Below are 23,378 nucleotides of genomic sequence, written 5' to 3' on the forward strand. Positions count from 1 at the left end.
CCTTTGGGCTTCTGCAAACTGACGTAGAATTTCGGTTCCCACTGATCCACTTTCTGTCCACAGATCTTGATAGGTCTTCACAGAAGTGACTCTGAATTAAAAACTCTCAGCCTGGGCTTCCCTGGTGGCACAGTGGTTAAGAACCTGCCTGCCAATGCAGGGGACACAGGTTCAAGCCCTGGTCCGGGAAGATCCCACATGCCGCGGAGCAACTGGGCCCGTGTGCCATGACTACTGAGCCTGCACTCTAGAGCCCGTGAGCCACAACTACTGAGCCCGCGTGCCACAACTACTGAAGCCCGCACACCAAAGCCCGTGCTCCGCAGCCAGAGAAGCCACTGCAATGAGAAGCCCACGCACCACAACAGAGTAGCCCCTGCTTGACGCAACTAGGGGAAGCCCACACACAGCAATGAAGACCCAACGCAGCCAAAAAAACCCCAAAACTCTCAGCCTGCACCCCTCCCCCCATCACCAAGAAATGTGGAACTATGCTACTTACCTATTTTTTCTCTGTCCAGTGATTAATATATTAAACTGGGATCATTGTTGTTTATCCTAAGAAATTATCTGAAGCAAGAGCAGTATGTAATGGTTAATACCTTCGTCCTGTTCATTTTTTAGGCACTCAGACCTCTGACCATCAGGAAAATATTGACTAGATCTTATCAGCCTTTTTCAAAACTTGGGATTTACTTTGCCAGCGTTTGTATCTATCACTAAATTTTTTTTTTTTTTTTTTTTTTTTTTTTTTTTTTTTGTGGTACGCGGGCCTCTCACTGTTGTGGCCTCTCCCGTTGCGGAGCACAGGCTCCGGATGCGCAGGCCCAGCGGCCATGGCTCATGGGCCCAGCCGCTCTGCGGCATATGGGATCCTCCCAGACCGGGGCACGAACCCGTATCCCCTGCATCGGCAGGCGGACTCTCAACCACTGCGCCACCAGGGAGGCCCGACTAAATATTTTTATGTTGTTTATTTCTGAAATAGAGAAGCAGATTCATCAAGCCCTGAAATAGCTCTTACAAGCGACTGGCCCTCTGTTAAAATTTAGCACAGGGAAATATAGCATTATTTAATCGGGCAAGGGAGTCTACATGAACCAGTCATAATGAAAATCCTCCTCCACTGAGGCGCTCCCCCCAACCCCAACAAATTTCCTCTTGATCCCCCTTGTACCTTTTATGAACATCTGCTTTTGCACTTATAAAACTATATGGTAATTAGACACATAATCGGCACTGTGTCTAGACTGTCAACTTCTTGAGGAGCTTTGTCTTAATCATCTGGTCGCAGGCAGTAGATCCAGGTGGTTGAAGAGGGCAGACTCTGGAGGTAGACTGCCTGGATCCCATTTCTGACTCTGTTTACTAGCTGTATATGATCTTGGGCAAGTTATCTCTCTTCAGTTTTCTTATTTGTAAAATCCAAATAATATTTACTTCACAGAGTTGTTGATAGGCTTAAATATAGAGTTCTCTAAATTATAGCTTTAAAACTGTTAGGAAATTCTTTGACGTGGAGGCATTTCATGTTTTTCTTAATGCCGATTACTGCTGATCAAAAGCAGAGCGTCCCTTGTGAATGCAGTGCTGAAAACATCGCATGCTGGACAGGCCTCCTTTGTCTTCATTGATAATTTTTTTTTTTTTAAAGAAGAGGGTTTCTTTTTTTTTTTTAATTAATTTATTTATTTGTTTTTATTTTTGGCTGTGTTGGGTCTTTGCTGCTGTGTGTGGGCTTTCTCTGGTTGCAGCGAGTGGGGACTACTCTCCGTTGCAGTGCACAGGCTTCTCATTGTCGTGGCTTCTCTTGTTGCGGACCATGGGCTCTAGGCGCGCAGGCTTCAGTAATTGTGGCACGTGGGCTCAGTAGTTGTGTTTTGCAGGCTCTTGAGTGCAGGTTCAGTAGTTGTGGTGCACGGGCTTAGTTGCTCCGCGGCGTGCGGGATCTTCCCGGACCAGGGCTGGAACCCGTGTCCCTTGCATTGGCAGGTGGATTCTTAACCACTGCGCCACCAGGGAAGTCCTTCATTGATAATTTTTAGCACAGTGGTTTTTAGTACGAATTCCACTTCCCAAGCATCTACCCTTCACACCTCCCATCTCCCAATGCCCTCCCCTTTCTGTTTGGAAAGGTGTGTGTGAGTCCTAGGTGTCACAATGACTGGAGGGCATGACTGACATCTAATAGGTGATATGTCAAATGGGCCAGGGATGCTAGAGGCTCAGAAATGGGAAGTGGGGTCTAACACAACCAAAAATTATTCCACCCAAAACGCTAGAAGTTCCCCCACCTTGAGAAACACTAGTGGCTCCTAGATTCTTTTCTCTAGTTAAATTCAAAACCAACTTTTCACAAAATTGAAATACTATTTTTATAAGATCAGCATATGTCAACAATCATTCCATATATACTGCGGAGTTTAGATCAGGTTGAAAATCTCCACACATGTGTTCTGCTATATTGTGTCATTTCCCTCTTTCTATGTATAAATTTTCCTTAAGTTACTATAATAGGTGTATTCCAAATTTGTGACTTAAGGGTTCTATTACTCCATTTATTACTACCCAAAATTTCAGGTTTATTGTTTTAAGGCACCTGAACTCCTTAAATATATAAAAATCACATTTGATAAGCAGGAAACCTAACCAAATCATATACATAAGAGAAGTATGTTTTATTAGAAATAACTAATGCACATGAAATTCAAGTATTTATAAGGAGTATTCAAAATAATGTAATAAAAGTAAAAAATATGAAATAAAGTAACTCAGGTGGATATGGTTACTGAGGTAAAGATTATTAAGACAAGTTCATCTAAAATTAATTGGTATACTTATATGTATATATATATGTATTCTATCAGAGTCGTATAAAAACAGGAAATACGTGCTTTAAATGAAAAGAAGAGAGAGAGCATGGGAAACGAAGAATGTTGAGCATACGGTAGTCACCCCTTATCTGTGGTTTCGCTTTCCGAGGTTTCAGTTACCCTCAGTCAACTGCAGTCAGAAAATATTAAATGGAAAATTCCAGAAGTGAACAATTCATAAGTTTTAAATTTGGAGCAGTTCTGAGTAGGGTTATGAGATCTTACACTATCCTACCCCAGTTCGCCCAGGATGGGAATCATTCCTTTGTCCATCGTATCCACTCTGTGTACACTACCTGCCCAGGAGTCACTTAGCCACCCCAGTTATCAGTTCAACTGTCGTGGTATCACAGTGCTTGTGTTCAAGTAACCCTTTTATTACAGCATGTTATCTATATTATTATTAGTTATTGTTAATCTCTTACTCTGCCTGATTTATACATTAAACTATCATAGGTATGTGTGTATGTATAGAAAAAAATAGAGTGTATGTAGGGGTTGGTACTGTCTACAGTTTCAGACATCCCCTGTGGATGAGAGGGAACTACTGTATTCTTATTCAGTCTTCCCCGCCTACATCTCCACCTGAGGCCTGCATGATTAACCTTTAGAAGGAGTAATGCAAATTAGTAATTACAGTCATCCCTTGGCATCCACAGAGAATTGGTTCCAGGACCCCCCGCAAATACCAAACTCCAGGATACTTAAGTCCCTTATATATTGCATAGTATTTCCATATAACCTACGCAGATCCTCCCCTATTCTTTTGTTTTGTTTTGTTTTTGGCCACGCTGCAAGGCATGTGGGGTCTTAGTTCCTTGACCAAGGATCTAGCCATGTCCCTTGCAGTGGAAGCTCAGAGTCCTAACCACTAGACCACCAGGGAAGTCCCCTCTCCCCTATACATGTCATTCTTCAAGTACACACTTACACTAAATTTATTTAACTTAAGGGGAGAGATGCCTATACTGCTCTTGAGATAGTAGGTTGTTTAAATTCTAATAATTCTTAATGACTTTATGTTTTTTTAATTAAAACTACATACTAAAGAGGTTTTTAATTCCTTTCTTTGATAAGAAAAAATTCAAGCTCAATATTACATTCCCTAAAATAAAATCAATTTTGTCCTGAAATATAGTTTTGAAAACTGTAAGTCTGTTTTCTTTGATTATCTCATAAAGCACAGGAGTTTCATATCAGTTCTCCTTCCTCCTCCACCTTTTTTCCCCTTTTACTTTGTGCCAATCACAGGTGGATGCTCAATATCACCCCACAACACAAGATAAATAAGCTTGGAAGGTTTCCTAGCAACATATTGTTCTGGGAACCTGCTCTGTTTCCCTGAACAAGATGAAGCCAAACATCCTAGAATCTCAGCCAGATGGGAAAGGATTAGCTTATTGAGGGGCGTTTAATGCATTTTTTAAAATTTCACTTTGAAATGAACCTCTTAACATAACAAGATTGACTTTTAAAAGGACACTCTTTTACATATTAAAAAAAAAACCCTCAGTAATAGTTCCAATTTAAAAAATACAGTTTTAGAAGAAATTCTCTAGAGACAAGCTTGTAACATGTAATTCACTTATTGGTGAATGGATCCATTTTAGAACTAAGTGGAAAATACTTCCACATAAGACTGATGTTCCCAGTATTCAGCTACAAAAATATTAACATACTGTACTTCCTTCTCATTTTGTGCTAAGTGGCTGCTGGAGTAGGTTCCCTGCTCACAATGTCTCCACACAAATCCTCTCACTTCTCCCTTGACCCCTCCTTCTAGAGATCCACAGGAAACCCCTGTCACTGCTTAAAACTCTGGGACTTCTTCCCTTTTCTCCTCAGCTCCAGGGCTACTTCAGTGCCAGTGATTTGCCACTTGGTCTTGAGAGTCTGGTTTTGGTTTTCAGAGTATATGATTAATACAGAGAAAAGAAAACTAGAGGAAATTGCGCCTCTCAAAGTCAAGAAAAATAATGTTGTTGCTGTTTTGTTAGCACACGATCATGTATATTTTCCTTGTTGTTTATCGATGATCTTGAGGCCACGCAGTTGGCAGGTGGTGTTTTTCTTTCTCTTGCACTCTCGTTGGTCACAGCATACTGTTAAAGGTCTCTGGAGATGGAGTTGTAAAGGGTTAGAGTTTCTCATTTCAATATTCAGCAGTGGTTTTGCAATTCAGTTACATGCTGGAAAATGTTCTTTCTTCTAGTCTCATTGGGTAGGCAGTCCCCCGTCAGCCAGGTGAATACTGTCATCATGTGGTAATTGAATGATTTACACTACCTGACAGGTTTGGACTGTGTGCAACTTCCCAGTTGTGGTGAGAAGCATATAATTCCAGTACTCACAGTGCTTCTGGATGGGAAGAACAAAGTAATTAGAATAAGCTGGGGAATGACACCTGGTGTCTTTGCGTTTTATTTAACAAATTCTGTGGCCAGATTTAAGAGAATTGAAACTATCCTCATCCCGGAAAACCATAAGATAATTTTATTTTCATTGGTGCTTTCCATTCTCTCTTGCTCTCTCTCTCTCACACACTTACATGTTTTCTAAATACCATGTTTTGAAGTTGACAAGAAACAATCTGTTGAGGGCCTCCTAGGGGCCAATTACATTGGTAGGCATCACGATGGATGCTGAGGGGCATCAATACATGGTACTTGCCTTCACTGAGTCCCCAGTAATTAGCCAAATAATGCACTTATCTTTTTAAAAATTTAGATAAATTTATTCTTCATTTCAAGTCATTTACGTTAAGACCTAAACGTTAAGGAAAGATTTTGATGTCTAAAGGAATTATATAATTTTGATTGTCCAAGAAAAGCCTAAGAATAGACTTAGTCTATTATATATGACATGTAATAGACTAAAATGGATTAATTTTTTCGAATATTTTCTGAAAACACAGTTTTAAAAAATTCAATGAACCAGGCATTATTTTAGATATTTTGTCATTTAATTCTCCTGACAACCATTATGAAATAGAAATTTGCCTACCAATTTTAGAATCTGTTTTCTCTCTGGTATATTATTAACTCCATTAAAAATTTTTTGTGTTGCCCAATATTTTATTTTTATAAAATAATAATTCTCATTTTTAACATGTTGGGAGAGTGAATTTTACTTAAAGAAAGTTAGTTAACAGAATTAACACCACTGTTAAATACATTAACAAGTAAAAGTGATGCTGTATCAGCAATGTTGTAGAACAGACTACAGCGCATTTTGGTAAATAAAGTTTTATTGGAACACGGCCATACTCATTTGTTTGTGTATTACCCATGGCAGCTTTTGTGCAGTAACAACAGTGCAATTGTGACTTAGATTGTGTGGCCCGCAAAGCCTAAAATATATGCTATCTGGACCTTTACAGAAAAAGTTTGCAGACCCTGTTCTAGAATCTAGATGTTCCCCCTACATTGAGTCTCGTGTGCTCCTTTAGAATGCCAGAGACTTCGTTGGGAAACACATCAGAAAATGGTTTCCTAAATGATCTCCTTGACTAACATGCTTGGCCTCTAATCCCTGCAGGTACCGACCAAGAAGCTAAAGAAATATGAGAAAGAATATCAGACAATGCGAGAGAGTCAGCTGCAGCAGGAAGACCCAATGGATAGATACAAGGTATGGGAGACAGGGGTCACCTGTCAGAGCCAAGTGCCTTCTTTCCCCTAAAGTAGCAGCTGTGGGAAGTTTGTTCCCTCTGTTCCTTCTTGGTTGATGTAGACTCTCTGACCATGCTCAATGTCCAGGTATGTTTTCATCTCAGGAGACTCCTGAGTGGCCAACCATAATATTTCTTTTCTTTCAGTTTGTATATTTGTAGGTAACTTCACCCCTTGCATTTATACTGGGAGTCTTCATAAGAAGCTGAGAGAAAGAGAGGGAAAAAGAAAGAGAGAAAGTGGCTATCGACTACTTTCAAAAATGAGAAAAAAGGAAAATGGCAAAGTACGGTTTTAGCTGTGCACAGTCACATCCACAAAGACTTGTAGAAGGCGAACTGCTCCAAGACTGGCACAAGAATGTTTCAGACTTACCTCTGTCTGTAGCCAATGTTCAAAATACAAACTCACTCGAAAGGAAAAATAAAAACCACAAAGCTATATTGAGCACAGTCATGGTGTTTGTTGCAACATTTATTTCCACAAACAAATTTATGAGTAACAGTGACATTTCATTACAGTATGCAGTTCAAGAATCAAGATGATTTCAGTTTAATATCTTAGTTAATTGTAGTGTTTTAAGAAATGGGGGCCAGTCATAAAGATCTCCTCAGTGGTAATTAGCAACAGTGTTTCCATGAAACAATGTTGGGGAAGTACTGATTTCAAACTTATTTTTTTTCCAACTGAAATATTCCTGTCTCTCTTCAACATGTTTTAATTCTTCAGATTCCTACAGATACAGAATGATTCCCTCCCTCTCCACATCAGTACATTAGGACAAGAGAATATTGTATTCATACACTGAGCACCAGCAATGCCAAAAAGTACTGCAATGACATTATTAATTAAACCACCCACTGTGGGATGACTTCTGCTTGTATAACTAGAGTTGCCTCTATGTGGTCAGAGAGCTGGACACGGGCAGCTGCAGTTACACAGTGTATCTCGTCTCCGTTGCTGAATTGAATAGCATTGGAGGTTCACATAGGGGAATGGTGGAAGGAGTGTATGGATTTTGTAGTCAGATCTGAGTTCAAAACCTGAATTTCTGAAAAAGGAGACAGAATTTGGAGTCCAAGTTGGGGGTTTTAATCCCTATGCCGTTGTTCAGCATCTTGGACTAATTATTGAGCCTCTTCTTCATCTGTAAAACATATAGTATACACATTGCCTTGAAAGATTGTTGTGTGGATGAGGGACGTTATATGTTAAGTACCCAGCACATAGTTGGTGTTCAATAAATGGTTCTGATTAGCCTTACTAGGTCTACTGCCTCTAATTACCCAATTATTACTAGAATAATATCACCTTATTTGTGTCTGCTCCACCAGTCGCTCTTGATTATCTTTCTCCTGTTTCTCTCGAGTATTGCTACCTAATAATCTAACATCAGTGTGTTACTGCCCTTGTTTATAAAACCAGCTGATAATAAAATCCTACATATTGCTGTGGCAGATAACTATTACCATATAAGGTGCTCATAGATAAAGTTCGAAGTTAATTTCCACCCCTCAATAGAACCAGTTTTAATGCAGCTTATGTAGCATGCTGCTTTAGAAAGGCTTGAAGTAGTAATTATAAAATATTATTAAGGATCCAAAGTGAAGCTCTCCTACTGCTTGCATCATTCTAATTTTCTTATTGCTGCCATCGTTATGAGTAAAACCTAGGAAGGATACTTCAAAATAGAAGAGAGGGAAATGAAAGACTAAAATGGTGTATTTAAAATCAGCCTGGAACTGAACTTATTATTTCTTATATCCTTTTTGTGTCAAAGCAGCTATGTATAAATAAATAGTACAATGCATATTATTTCTTAAAAAGTAATTATCACACATATACTATTGATGTGTACAGTTTTTACTGAGGGGACAAAGTAGAATTAAACTTTTTTTTGGTCTTTGTTTTACAAACAGGTACTACTTTTAAGCTTGAATGCTCTATTTATGCATATCAGATACCCTCTATAGCTATTTCTTTTGTATTATTGTAATAGCTTGTCAATACATCATCCAACTAATATTTCTATACACTTTTAATAATGTCTAGAAATTTGTACTGGAGATAAACTTGGTAGTTATAGTCCTCACATTATAATTACATTTTCAAGGTGACAGTTGACAACATAGTGTCCAACCATCAACAGATTTGTTCTTTCAGATATTCAATATCTAGTTTAAGAAGCTAATTACAGTTGTATTCATTAACGTAGGAAGGTGTCTTAGGAAATACATTTTAGCAACTTATAAATTTAATCCTGTCAAGAATAAGATCTGTGCCCTGGGAATAAGCACTTTATAATTCATAGTTCTTGGACTGGGAACCCAAAAATTCTCAAGAATAACTTGGGAAGATCTTTGAAGGCTTTTGAGTCAGAACTTACACCAGTTCACTGACAACCCCTCCTCAACCGTTAGGATCCATAGTGTTTAAAATGCCTTGTTTATCCTCTAGCTTGGCATACGGCAAGGGAGTTAGGAAGATTGTGTCAGTTAAAAAAAAAAAAAAAAAAGAAGGCCCAGAAATGTCATACCTTAAGATATTCCAAGAGATTTTTTTCAGCTTGATACTATTTCTCTTGGGCATGGTGGGGTACAAAAAGAGGATAGTGCTCAGTAGTCACATTCTTGCTGTAGCCATCTAAGCATGTGTTTTGTGTCTATTTTTATGATATATGCAAATACCTACTTCTGAGGTTATGTCACTGTGCTCACCTGTATCTAACACTTGATGAAATGGTGTTGGTATAGATTTAAATTTTAGAACCCTAAGCACAAAGAAAATGTTCTGGAATTTGATAGTGGTGACAGTTGTACAACTTTGAGAATGTAGTAAAACCACTGAATTGTATATTTTAAAAAGATGAATTTTATGGTATGTGAATATCTCAAAAGAAAAAAAAAAATCCAAGCAAGATGTCTGAAGAGAATTGGCATCTGCCTGCCGTCTTTTTTTCGTAAACCTCAATCACACCAGAGGTACCTGTGCACAAGCCATACTTGTGGGAGGGAGACCTCCTGTCAGAACTGGAGCTAATCAATGACTATAGATCTTATGTGTACTCATATTTATAAGGCAAAGGCCAACGTAAGTGGGTGATGCATTCATTTTCATGTATATATACGTACGTGTGTATATATATATGTATATATATATATGTAGTATATATGCATACATATATACATGCACACAGACATAAACATATAAATAGATAATGCATATATATACACACTGCCTGTGCTACCTGGTGTTGGCATCAGTTTGTATTTGAAACCAGTGAGCTCTATAATGACTGCTTATAGCCTTTGGTGTACTCTTTCTGTTTATCTTCCTGACTAGATTCCAAGACACAGAAAGGAAACTTTATGGGAAGAAGAAAATACAGTATTTATTCTAAGCCTCTTTTATTGTCCTTCTTAAGTTTGACCTGGCCAGATTTGTGTAGTGGTATTTATCTGCTCTGATATTTTGGTTTGTAAATTTATTTATAGATTTCAAGTGAAGTGAAATGCAGGATAAAGATTTGTCTGTAGAAATACATCATGTATACTTTTATCTTCATACAAATCCCCAGAAAACAAACATTCATGGATATGTGCAGCTGTTTTAGTCATTTTAAAAATTAGTAGCCAATCCCCTAAAAAGCAGCTATCAACTTCATAAATTAAAATATTATTTGCTATTTTAAGGTGATGAATTGTTTTCATTTGGGGGAAGTTAGTTTTCTAATGATGTAATCTATTGATGGCAATTTTAGAGAACTACAGCCTTCATCAGTCTTTAGAGGATGACATGCTTTTCTTGTTTAATTAAAGAACTACTTGTACAAATGTGGGTTAAGCCTTCAAAAAGCACAGCTAATTAATTAAATTCAGTGAATCTCCCAGTGTGTAATAAAGGTTATGTTATTACCTGTTCTAGATGGGCAAATCCTAGAAAGAATCAGGAATGATTAAACTCTCTTGGGTTTGGGAGACAGTATTATAAATACATAATTTCTAATTGAAGAATCTTATCTATGTTCAGTATAATTAAATCTAGAATGTTTAACTTCTTTCTTGAGGTTAGACATAGTACATTTTTTATCAAAATGTAATTCAAATAGAAAGAAAATGATTCCTGTAAGTTCACAGAAGGTTTTTCTTGCCCATACTAATTTTTGTAGAGCAGTCATCCCTGCATGTGATTTAAAATTAAGCTATTTAATTATAAATAGTACAAACAGTACAAACAAGATTTTCTAAATAAAGCGTAACTTGTAGTATTTGCTATCCTTACATATCTAAGGAAATAATTTAGAACAATTGTCACATTTTGTTTTTAACTTGATAAGTGAAGAAGTTTATGCTAAACATACGTGGCAAAAAAAGACCCCCCCCTTTTTTTTTTTTTTTTTACTGTATTGGACCCTTCCTTACTCAGAGAAGTCAAGATAAGTGAATCAATCTTTGAAAAGTATTTTTCTTCCAATGAAAATAAACTTACTATTTTTCACCTCACAGAGATATTGCTGGCTTTTGGAAATATTTATGTTATGAAATCATGTGCTTTTAATGAACAGTGATAGTCAAGAGGATGATTTCTATCTGCCTCGAACAACTTAATGATAAACTTCAAAAGGCTGCCACTCTTTCTTTTTGCACTTGGGTAACTCGATGAACTCACTGTTATAGGATGGTGGAGAAGGCAAGCCTAAGTTCTCTTGATGCTTCTCAAGCCACTTAGCTAAGAAGGAGCAGGTGGTTTCTGATGATGCTTGTCTGCTGATTGAGTTATACTTAACACTCAGGAGAGGCATAAATGTTATGCATATTAAGAACCTCTTGGTATATTTATCAATGATCTTCAGAATTAATTCTCCAAAACTTTTCTTCAATTTTTAGTACGTCTTGTTTCCTGTTAAAGGAGTCTGGCGGAGAAAATTACATCACACTCCTGTGTTTCTACGTCACCTGTAACCCATTTGCTTTTTAAAAATTTGATTTGTATGCTAGGATAGTACAGGGATTTGCAAACCATACGGCCTGTGGGCCACATCTGGCCCACTGCCTGTTTTTGTAAATAAAGTTTTATTGGAACACAGCCACATACTTATTATCTATAACTGCTTTTGCACAACAATGATGGAGTTGAGTAGCTGCAACAAAGACCATATGGCCTGCAAAGCCGAAAATATTTACTGTCTGGGCATTTCATTAAAAGTTTTCTGACCCCCGTGCTAAAGTGTAATAATCTAAGATTGTTTTTAAGTGCTATGAGAAATGCAGTCTCGTTTGCCAACTGCCAGTTAGTTAGTACTGACAAGATTTTCTCTTTAGTTTGGCATTTAAAATTGTTTAAATTTCCACCAGAAAGATAAAACTGGATATGCTGGGTACAGTAGGAGCATAAAGTGATTTCAGACATCCAGATTTTCTTTCTCAAATTTCATCTACAGATAATGTAGACATTTAAACATTTCATCTATAGGCATTTGTCTTTGAATGTCAAAAAACTGTTTGATGAAATTTGAATATGATGACTTCAACTCTTTTGAAAGAGGCATCCAGAAGAAAAGATGTGAGAGTTGAGTGTGTTGTTGCTAATAAAATTGCACTAAAAGACCCTTAAACGTCTTTAAAAGTCTGTGCCAAGAATTCATTATAGCAGCAGACAGCACACCCAAAATACTGAGCTAGAGTTGTAAAGCTGCCTCCTTCCTCATCATTTTTTCCTTTGAGGCTGAGTTTGTTTTCTTCTGATTGCCAGTTCACATTTCTCTGGTTTCTCATCTTGGAAAAAATCACATTCACCATTCCTTATACTGCTTCACCCAAACTCCAGCCCCCAGACACAGAGGAGAGCTGGGATCCATTTTTCTTTTGCATTTCCCTGCCCAGCAATTTCATTCTGTTGCCTGAAGATGAAATATTTTGCAATGTTTCTGACTTTGTCATATAAGGAAGTTCCTTCCAGCCAGCTCTAATAACAGTGTAAACAACTCACACCGTAGTTGCAAATAGTTCCACAGACAGCGTTTTCATCAGTCATGCAAACTGCAAATAACAGCGTGGAGAGGGCGGAGTTTAGTGTATCAGTCTTCCTGAGTTGAGACTTTGCCCATTGGCTGCCTCAAGTATACTTTCTTGCATCAAATGTTAGCTGTCCTGGAGAGAACTTAGAGTAAATGACACTCTAAGGAACAACAAAGGAGCAAAATAGCATTAACAAGCGTCTGTTTTTGTTATTGCCATTTCCTAATTGTATTAGTAGGTGTGCAATTTCATTGGATATTCTTTTTTTTTTCAATTGTCTTTGTACCTATGATTGAAAACGGTAGTTGGTCTATGGCTTTTCAGGAGGTAAGTTTTTTGTCTATGTATGTCTGTAATATCAGCGTCTGTCTCTCTGAAAAATGCAGTATCCTCCTCCCCAAAGTTACTAACCCAACTTTCCCAGCTGCACATCTCCTATGCAAGAGGGGAGGGAACTAATGAGGAAAGTTGTTGTCTGCTGTTTGTTCGAATGTTGTTAATTGTGTGACATGGAGGAGGTTTCAAACAGTGTGCTGTGAATTTTAAGGGTTATGTAAGCATTGTCTCCTGTAGCCTTTTCCGAAAGGCAAGGGAAGCGATTTGCCTGTGTTGTTTATGGGCTCTGAGCGTTCAGCACATCCGCTTGTGCAGACTTAGGGCATGTGAGTATCTCTGCACTGGCTGGGGTTATGGGGCCACTTCACGTCTTTCTTGGGTGGGCCGCCCTTGCCAACATTTCAGAATGAACCAAGCAAGATTCCGACCTTTCCCAAAGCTAAACTGTCTTCTTTATTCTAGTATAAAGGCAGACTTTTTCTTCAGTCAGTTCTAAAAACAGTTTTGGCTCCCTGGGAAAGGCTGGAAAAGACAGCCAAGTCATGTTGTCTCTCTTTAACCCTTGGTAAGCGTGGGCGGGTTCTTCTTCATAGAAAATCTCCACCTTGCCCCGCCCCCAGGTTCATACTTTGGAGGACGATACTGCATTTTTGGCCCCAGAGCTTGCTTTCCCACGTGTCTGAGTGCAGAGCAGGAGTTGCACACTTCCCACTGTGCTGCTTGCTTTGCACACACTGAACTGAAGCTTCTTGCTAGAGCAAAAGCCACTAGGCTTGCCCCCTAGGCTATTTTGCTTTTTAGGGACCCTCAGACACCCCTAATTTCTCCCCAGTCTTCCCCTATCCACCCCACCCCCTTAGCTATGTGTCTGCGAGGAAAGGTTTGAGTTGCGACAGTCATGGTAATGGGAAGTGACCAGTCAGGTTTCAGCCGAGCTCACACCTTTCATATATAATATAACATAACCCATCAGACATGTATCTCTAATCAGTAGTGAAGTAGCTCCTGGTGCAGTTTTTAAGTACTTTGAACAAAGTGCTTTTCCATAGCGTTGTATGACTTTACCTGGAGGTTATTTTAACTTGATTCTAAGCATATGTCACTGTAACCTGAAAAACTGGTAGCTGCAACATTTTTCGCTTGTGCCAAATTAACGCAGTGTAAATTAGTAGTTGAGGGAGCTGTTTGTATCTTGGAGACCTAAGTACAACTTCAGTAGAAATAGGACACTTAAGAATAGGTATTTGAATAGTCTTATCACGGTCTCTTTTGAGGGGATTTATCAAGAAATGAGAAAAATCTCTTCCCTGCCTAAAGCAGTCTGCCTTGTGAAATATGGTATGATGAAATTGTGCTTGGTATTGCTGCTTGTTCCTGGCAAGGAGGAAATTTGTTGGAGAAGCTTTTGAACCATATTTTTTTAATGTTTCCAACAAGCATGTGAGTTGTTCCTGTAAAAAGGGGTAATAGTTTGATATATCAGGATGAAAGACTAATCTCTAGCCCCTGCTAGAATTTGGATGACTGCAGCAAAGATTGAAAGATTCAGCTGTAGACACCCTGGCTTTTTTTATATTTTAGTTCCCACTGTTATTATGCTTCTATGGGAGGGTAGAACTTCTGTAGATTGAGGAGACAGACAGAATTTGATGAGTATAATTTGCCCCTACAAATATGTACACTGTCTTTTCAGGAATATCTTGGGAAAGGGTTCCTGGCAAGGCGTCCTTTTTTGTGAGGGGTTACATTGTATCTTGGTCACAGAGGAAGATCCATTAGGGTTTCACATAGAATATGAGCTTCTAATAGGAGAAAACTTTTTAAAAATTCTCATTTTGGCATTTTATCCTTTCCAATGGAATTGAAATTCTGAATTGCTTTTTATTTTCTAAACAACTTTTTAAACACGTGTATTATATATTCATTGTAGACAACTTGGAAACATTTTAAAGGCACAAAGACAACAATTAAAATAATCCACTACCCGGAGTTAATGTTATTTATGTTGTTATGAAAATGAGATTTTCTAGTTATTTGTCTTTTTTTTCCCTATAAAATAGCATAAGCATTTCTCCTGTCATTAGAGAGAGATTTTTCACTTATATTTTAACACTGTATAGAATTCTATCATTAATTTATTTAGAAGTATTTAAGATTTTTTTTTCTTTTTTAGTAGATCTCTTTTTCAAAAATGCTTTGACTGTTCCCAACTATCGCAGTCTACCTTTAACAAAGGAAAAGGCAGCAATGGACCCTGTTGGCTGGCTGTAGTCAAAGTGCATCTTTGCTGGCCCTGTTTTTGGATCCTCTACCTCCTTGAAAGTCTCAGGCTTTGCCCTTACCATCTGTTTCTTAGCCCTTTTTAAAAAACAAAAAGAAAAGAAAAAGAAATCAGGGCTCTTCTTTCCATATAACAAACTCCAGGTGGTTCTACAGAAGATAAAATTCACTCCCTCCCCCCATCCCTGCCTTGCCTCCAGTATGCTCTGATAACTATCTTCCAGGGCATAGATTTGTCTTCTGGTTGTACACCACTGCTTTGTCTGAGTTTTTGCCATCCTTGCAGAAAACACTGTTAGGAGTGTAACTCTGAAAAACAGGAAGGTCTCATCACATTGATGTTTTTCCTGTCAGCTCTCTTTTGAATCTTCCGTAACTGCTAACAATAGCAGAGACAGCACTTTTGATACTTTGGAAGGGAGGACGCTAAATTGCTATTCAGAAAACAGAGTGAATGTACACAGTTCATAATGACTGGTGAAGGGGAGATCTTGCTTCCTAAGAATTAGTGACTTGCTTCTTTCATCATATAACTGTTTCATTTTTTTTTCTAGGAGTTCAAGGGGAAAAAAACAACTCAGTAATTTAGTTTACCCAGAACCTTTTAATCTGAAGTTTTTTAAAAAAGCAAAACAAACATTCAGAGACATTATCATAAGGACAGTTGCTCTTACTAACACAAAAATTGGCGTTCAGAAAAGTAAATACATTCATATCCAAAGAATGAAAATGTCAGTTGATAGCAAAACAAATCCAAACCATGTATCTTAAATATACTCAATTAATTTAAACTCTGATATGGGAAAAACCACTTAGAGAAATGTCTAGTGGTTTCCCCAATTTCATCCTTACGGTGTCTTGCAGTTTCCTTTGAGGTCAAGGGTGGGATTATCGTGCATGTTTCAAACAAAGACTTGCCTGTGTCTGTATTCTAGGTCTATATGGAAACCTCACAAGACTGGGGGTGTGTTTGGAAATTTTGCTTTTCATGGCACAGTTTTTATGATGAAGTCCTGTCTGGAGGGCTTAAGGGACAATTGTAAGTTTCACTGGGTAGAGTTCCGCATCTGCTCTGCTCGCTTAACTCACTGTTGTTTCCCAGACAGCAGTCCTGCCTTCCTGTGCCACTCGCGCCTTCTCCTTTTTACACCTTGAAAAGTTCACTTTGTTGTTGTTGTTGCTGCTTGTTTTTCCTCACCGGTTCCATTTGTTTCTGGTAGTATGTCCAGGCACTAATGCCCTAATGCCCACCTCTGGTTGTTGCTCTTTTTCTGCAGAGGGAGAACCGGAGATTACAAGAGGCCAGCATGAGGCTGGAACAAGAGAATGATGACCTTGCCCATGAACTAGTAACCAGCAAAATTGCTCTGCGGAATGACTTGGATCAGGTAAACCTGTCCTTCACTAGGCGGAAATAAGACTATGACAGCCTCCTCCGGGGCAAGGACCAAGTTGCTTTCTGGGCAGTCCCACCAGGGCTTGCTCTGTACCTGACCCTGAGTGAGCTGCCTGATGGGTGAATGGGTGGGTGGTAAGTGGGAGAGGACTGCTGTGCTCACCGGAGATGGTGGAAAGCGCAAGCTTTTGAGATAGGTTTCGGTTATTTCCAAACAGCATGTGCAACATTTTTTTTTTTTTTAAAAAAGCTCTACGCTTCTCTGGTGTCTCTTCTCTTAATCTCTACTTTTCCTAAACCAAGGACTGCCAGCATCATTACCTGAGAATATCAGTCACCAAGAGTATACAGTGCCACTCTAATATCTGTAGGCACTGTACTTTTTTATTCCAAAAAGATTTCTCGTCTACAGTAAATGTGAGGATTTTATATGAAGTATGTACATTGAGATATGTATTGTTGGATTGATAGGCATCCTAACGGTTGAGAGCCAAGCCTGCCTGGGTGTGCATCCTGGCATCACCACTCACTAATCACGTGACCCAGGGCCATTCTTAACCTGCCCATAGGTTTAAAAAAGTGTTGACCTCATAGGGATGATGTGAGAATTAAATGAGGTAAAGCACTACAAGAGTATGTGTTCAATAAACATTAGCTGTTGCTAGGAAGCCCTTAAATTCTTTAACTTCCTTGTCCTTTCCAACAGTACTCACAGCTTTAGGACTTACTGTTTTTCCATTGGTTGTGTTTTGGGAAATAATCGGCAATATAGAAGGAATCTTGCACAGATTTAAAGTCATCACTCTATTTTCTGACTTTTAAAAAGCCCATATTCCCAATGGTGCAGGGTCAGAAAAGTTGAGACTTAGCTGGTTGAATCTGTAAAAAAGAGGCATTACCTGTGCTCTGACTATGCATTGACAATATTTAAAATACAAATCCGTTAATAATATAGATATGATTGGATGTTTAGAATTGCAGGAATTTTTTTAATGTTCAAAAATGGTCCCTGCCACAACTCCTTTTCCCAGATAAACAGCTAATTTTGCAGCTCAGAAGTTTTAGCCACAGTAAGATGGGAGATAAAACCACTGTTAAGGAAAATTGTGATGAAGGGGGAGAGGAGGAAGCTGAAGGCGTCAACACTAAATGGAGTTTGAAAATAAAACAAAAACTGTGCTGCTAGGGACACAGGATGTAGAAGGTAGAAGCAGCAGCCCCATGGTGGAAGGCAGGGGGATGGCCCTTTTAACTGCAAACCCCATTCAGCGAGCCTCTCTGCAGGTTGTTAGAGATGGTATGAAAAATGTGTGACTAAGAGAGTCAGAACCAGGGAAGGTAGAGGGGTCCCCATTCAACAGGGCCACACCCAGCCTGCCCTTGGCTGTTGTACTTTTGTGGCAATAAGACCACAGTGTGACTCAGTACTCTAATGAAATTTTTGGTTCCGTATTAGCTTTCCAAATGGCTGACACTTGATTCTGCCATTTTGAATATCTTTATCCATTAATAGTTTTCTTAAGATGGCTAGCTAAATGAAAAAGTTTTGCAATAAATCTGTTGTAATCATTCCATGATGTATGTAATTCAGATCATTTTGTTGTGCACCTTAAACGTACACAGTACTGTATGTCAATTATATCTCAATAAAACTAGAAGGAACAAAAGTTTTAAGCAGTTAGACTTAGTAGGGATGCAGTGAAATAAGTTAGAGTTGTAAATTGAAAGTTATGTGGGAAATGTATTTGGTACATTAAAATGTACATTTGGTATATTTAAAAGGTTGAACAATAATGAAATTAAATACTTACTGAGCTCCTACTGTGCACCAAGCACTTCATTCAGCAATGTATAAGCATTATCTCGTTTAATTTTCCTAATGACGCCATTAAGCAAGTATTTTATCTTCCATTTTATGAATGAGGAAACTGACGTATATACTGTGACTTGGAAAGCTATCCTAAAAAAAGTAGAGATTTGCTCAAAAATATAGGTACAAGGTTGTTTACTGCAGCGTTACTTACAAGAATAAAAAATTGAAATAATGTATATGTCCAATAGAAGGAGAGGATGAAGGTATATCTGTAAAATATCTTTCTGGAATCGTTTTAAAAAACAATGGGAAGGTAATGCTATAATAATTTTTTTTTAAAAAAAGTAAATTTATCTATATATAATGTTTGCATCTAAATTGCAAGGAATATATGCTGGCAAAGGGCCATCCTGTAGGAAAAGAAAGGAGGCTGGAATATACATTGACAGGAAAAAAAGCCTACAAGGAAATACATCAAAATGTTACTACTAGATGTCTCTGGGTGATAACAGTAAATCTAATTTTTATATTCATCTTTATACTTTTTTCAATTATATATCTTTTATAAGAAGACCTTAAATTACTTAACCACCTTTGGTTAAGTAATAATGTGCCTTATAACTCTTTAGTGATCAGAAAAAATATTTTATTTTAAAAAATTGTTTCACCACCCAAAAAACCCATTTTGTAGATTAGTCCGGAACAATTGCTAGGGTCCTCCTGAAATTATTGAGTACCTAGGTACCCCATGGAGCTACTAGATCAATCCCTGAAGAAAACATCCTTTCATTTATTCCTTCTTTTTATTTCCTCCCTTCATACCTCTCTTTCTCTTTTTAAAAAAGTAGTTAAGACCTGGCCCCCCTGCCTTTTGAAGCTTATTTTCTAGATGAAAGAATAAAAATTGCCATTTCATTGAATTGCTAACTCAAAAATTGCTATCTCCTCCTAACATCTAATTTTGTAGTTTCTGCCTGAGCAGGGTTTATTTGCACATCAAAAAGCTGTCCCTGCAGTTTAGGTGTCCTGCCCCTCCAGTCTTCGAGGAGAGGAAGGATATTAGCGTGAGGCTTTGCCTGCCTTCACGCAGTTTGCCCAGTACTTTTCCATTCCCAGTTTTTCAAAATCAAATCTTTTAATTAAAATAGCAAAATGTTGGCATACATTAAACAAATATGAGAGCAGATTGTATTTGAGATAATATGTAAAGCAAACAAACCTAATTAGGTAATTAGGTAAGTTATTTCATACCTGTGTCATTTTAGCACTGGCTTCAGGCTTCCTGGCCCCCAGCAGCTCTTCATTTTTCTCTCTGACAGAGCCTTCTCTTTTGACAACTTGCCCTCCCTGAGACTCCTTAAATAAGGACTTCTCAGTGATCAGAAATGAAAAAAGATACAACATCTCCATTTCAGTTTCTGTTGCTATCTGCTTTCAGGCCCTTCCTGTTCTTTCTGTTCCCAAGAACAAAAAACAAGAGACACAACCAGTGCTTTCCCACTGCAGCCTGGGCCCAGGTCCCTTCTGACCAGAGGGAGTTCGTGTCAAACCAGAAGCTGCATATCACAAGTGGCACATTCTTTTGTTCTGTTTTAAACTGAACAATTGCCTTGGCTAGTTCTTTGAGAAATTATTTCTGAAAGAGCCTGATCCCTAACATGAGAGCTGAGCCTTCTGAGCAGGTTATCAGTTGGTTCATGATTTAATCACACATTGCAGTGTTTGTTTCTCTCATATATATATGTCATAGAAGTTAGAGAGCAATTAGAAGTTTCCATATCAATAAGGCATTAAAAGATGTTGGTAGGTGATTAGAAGACAGTAATGACAATGGTCCACTCAGTCTTATCAAATTATGGTGAAGGTTTTATCATTTGGGCTCAGATAGAATTAGAGTATCTATCTGTTTAGTATTCTGTTCCTGGAGATTCCTTTAACAGTAAAGATGGTTTCTACTTAAGTGAGGTATAGAGGTTGGCTATATAGAGACCCAGAAGACCATTTTTAAAAGGAGAACCTTTTAAAAGGAGAATTCAGATCTGGTTCTATTTTGATGAGCAGAATCAGTCCTACTTTACTGTTTAGCATGGAGGGGAAACTCTGGATACAGCTTCCTGTGGGACCCACAGCAATTTCTGCAGATGTCAGATCTGATAACAACCGAAATAGAGGGAGGTCACCTGACCTTGGCATAGTGAAGAATGTGCAACAGAAAATGTGTACATAAAACTAATAGGCCTGGGACTTCTCTGGTGGTCCAGTGGTAGAGAATCCGCCTTACAATGCAGAGAATGTGGGTTCGATCCCTGGTCAGGGAACTAAGATCCCACATGCCGCGGGGCAACTAAGCCCCCACGACACTACTACTGAGCTCACGTGCCTCAACTAGAGCCCACGTGCCACAAACTACAGAGCCCACGTGCCCTGGAGCCTGCGCGCCACAGCTACAGAGCCCACGTGCCGTGGAGCCTGCGCGCCACAACTAGAGAAGAGAAAACACACACACCACAACTAGAGAGAAGCCCGCGCGCCGCAATGAAAAAACCCCGCATGCCTCAACGAAGATCCTGCTGCCGCAACTAAGACCAGATGCAGCCAAAAATAAATAATAAATAAATCTTTAAAAAAAAAAAAAAAGTCCCTCTCGTCAAAAATTTCCTCAGGGAAGTGAGTTTTTTCCCTTTTTTTTTTGGCCTCACTGCACGGCATGCAAGATCTTTTAGTTCCCCAACCAGGGATCGAACCCACTGCCTCTGTGGTGGAAGTGAGGAGTCTTAACCACTGGACCGCCAGGGAAGTCCCATCCCTTTTCTTACAGATATTTCCAAAATAGTACAACATCTAGATATGCTGCAGAATTTTAGAAGCTTGTTGCTGAATGTCAGGACAGCATTGACTATTCAGAAGTTGTCAAAAGGCTCACTTTTGAGTTTGAGTGAATCTCCCTTCAAGAAACCAAACTTAGAAAACATTTGTTTCAGTATGTCATGATATATATTATAAAAAGGACTATTTTCTTCACAAAATGGAGATTGCTGAGGGTACGGTACGAGGTGGTTAAAGTGCAGTCTTCTTTATTAGCAGGGGTCGCTCAGATATTCTGGGGTAGAATATCTGAGTAGACTGCCATTCTAGGGAGACAGATTTGGTAAGATTTTTAAGAATGCTGAGGCCATCAGGACAGCATTTTTTTTTTCCACTAGAAAAATTGGATTTTTTATTTAAAAATATTTTCAAAGGCTAATGCCATAGTGGAACAACCAAAGGACAGTTGAACCAAATTCTCAGGGCATTAGAGGAGCACCTGCCAATGCAAGCTCATGATTCGCCACCGGGAGACCCTCTGTTGGAGACCTTGGGAAGGACCTCCTGCTTTGTAGGTAACTTGTCATCTGCCTTGCAGCTCTAGAATTCGCAGTTTTGAGTTTCCATGATCTACATCTGATATTTTACGATTTATTAAAACTTGCAACATGCATGTTGCATTTTTTGAGACCCACCTCTACTTTTAGGATGCGTTTTTGCTGTGTAGATTTCCCCCCCTAAAATCTAATGTATCAGAACAAATTTCAAAGTCTTTAAAAGAGACTTTTTCACTTTAACTACCCGACAGTTCCAAATTATCTGAAAACAGCTATAAGCCCTAGGCTTTGGGACATCAGGAACTGGAACACAGAGTCGAGAAGCTGGAATGTAGTTTCTCTGCCAGGACCCAGCAGACTGTGCTGGCCTGGCCATCTGGACATGCGGGAGATATGGTGAAACACAGTCAGAAGCCACCTGGCCAGTTTTCACAAAGACTTGGACAGCGTTTTGCTGCTGTCAGCCCGGGATGGCTTCTTCAAAGAGCTGCCTCTCTTCTGTGACTGCGGTTTTCTCTGCTGAACTCATTCTGCACCCCCCACCCCCACCCTGTCTGCTTCTCCAGGGCCTCAGAGCGCCACGTCCATTCACTCACTTATGGAACACCTGCTCTGTCCCAGTCCTGGGCTCAGGGCTGGGGCTGCAGTGACGAGCAAACGAGAGAGGTTTCCCGCCTCCCACAGCTGCAGACAGCTGGGCGAGGCACACATATCACACACGCAGTTTGTCACTGTAGGTCGTGCTGTGTGCTGTCAAGGGAGATACGAGCTTCGGTGGGGTGGGGAGCTGGTGCGGATGGGGTGAGGGGGACAGGACTCAGACCGCGCTGCACTGCAGGGATGAACCTGAAGCCGAGACGTAAAGGGCAAGCTAAGTGTCCTGACGCGTAAAGCAGACACGCGTTAACTAAGTTAAATATACAAACACACAGTGCTTTCCCGGTGAATTTTGGTTCTGTAGCCAAATTATGAGCAGTGTACTCTCTCCAAGCTTTTCTTGGCTATTCTAGAAATATGGTCTTTTCTGCCTGGATTCCTGGTCCTTACTTCAGTTTTCCTCAGGGCTGTCTCTATCACGGGGTTTTGGTCTTAATTTCTCCTACTGTACTCGTTGCTATTGTGAGTGGCCTGGTGGGCCAGGTTAACCTGGGCTGCTCTTGGAATGTTCTCACCTAACTGTGGTCCATGGATCAGCCTGTCCGCTCATCCTCTCTGGACCCGCCCCACGCACCACCAGGTGGAAGCTTCCAAGTGAGGCTCCACCCCTTCATCCCATTTTACTACGCAGTCTCCAAGTGAGTGCTGTAGTGACAGCTGAAAATGTGGAAGAGGTGTTTAGAAAGAGCATGGGCTTCAGCGCCATTCAAATCTGAATTCAGATCGTGGCTCTGATCTTAGACGTGTGTCCCAGTCAGGTTTATTTGATCTCTCCAAACCTCACTGTCATTACCTAGAAAATAATTTTTGTTGTGAGGATTAGAGATAACGTGTGCTAAGTGCGTGGCACCTGGCTGGCATTCAGTGAAAGCAGCCACCCCCTGGGTGAGCCAGAGGGAATAGAAAGGCTTCCGGTAATGTTAGAACAATAATAACTGGAGGTCGGAGGAAGTATACACGTGCTTTCTTCACC

At 39.4% G+C, this 23,378-nt stretch overlaps 1 protein-coding gene across 7 annotated transcripts in view; it reads left to right on the top strand.

Annotated features, from left to right (window-relative positions):
- RABGAP1L (RAB GTPase activating protein 1 like) overlaps positions 1–23,378 on the top strand; it is a 700,878-nt gene that overhangs the window by 662,997 nt on the left and 14,503 nt on the right. For 4 of the 7 annotated variants that reach the window (XM_081224264.1, XM_081224265.1, XM_081224267.1 and 1 more), the window contains 2 exons: positions 6,411–6,503; positions 16,455–16,565. In XM_081224264.1, coding sequence (XP_081080390.1) covers positions 6,411–6,503; positions 16,455–16,565 — 204 coding nt within the window. Of the gene's footprint in view, positions 1–6,410; positions 6,504–6,690; positions 10,712–12,333; positions 12,889–16,454; positions 16,566–23,378 lie in introns of those variants that run through there. The other 3 variants (XM_081224266.1, XM_081224270.1, XM_081224269.1) reach the window with 3 other exon arrangements.

Source organism: Mesoplodon bidens (genome assembly GCF_964165515.1).
Source record: "Mesoplodon bidens genome assembly, chromosome: 2".
Taxonomy (NCBI): Eukaryota; Metazoa; Chordata; class Mammalia; order Artiodactyla; family Ziphiidae; genus Mesoplodon; species Mesoplodon bidens.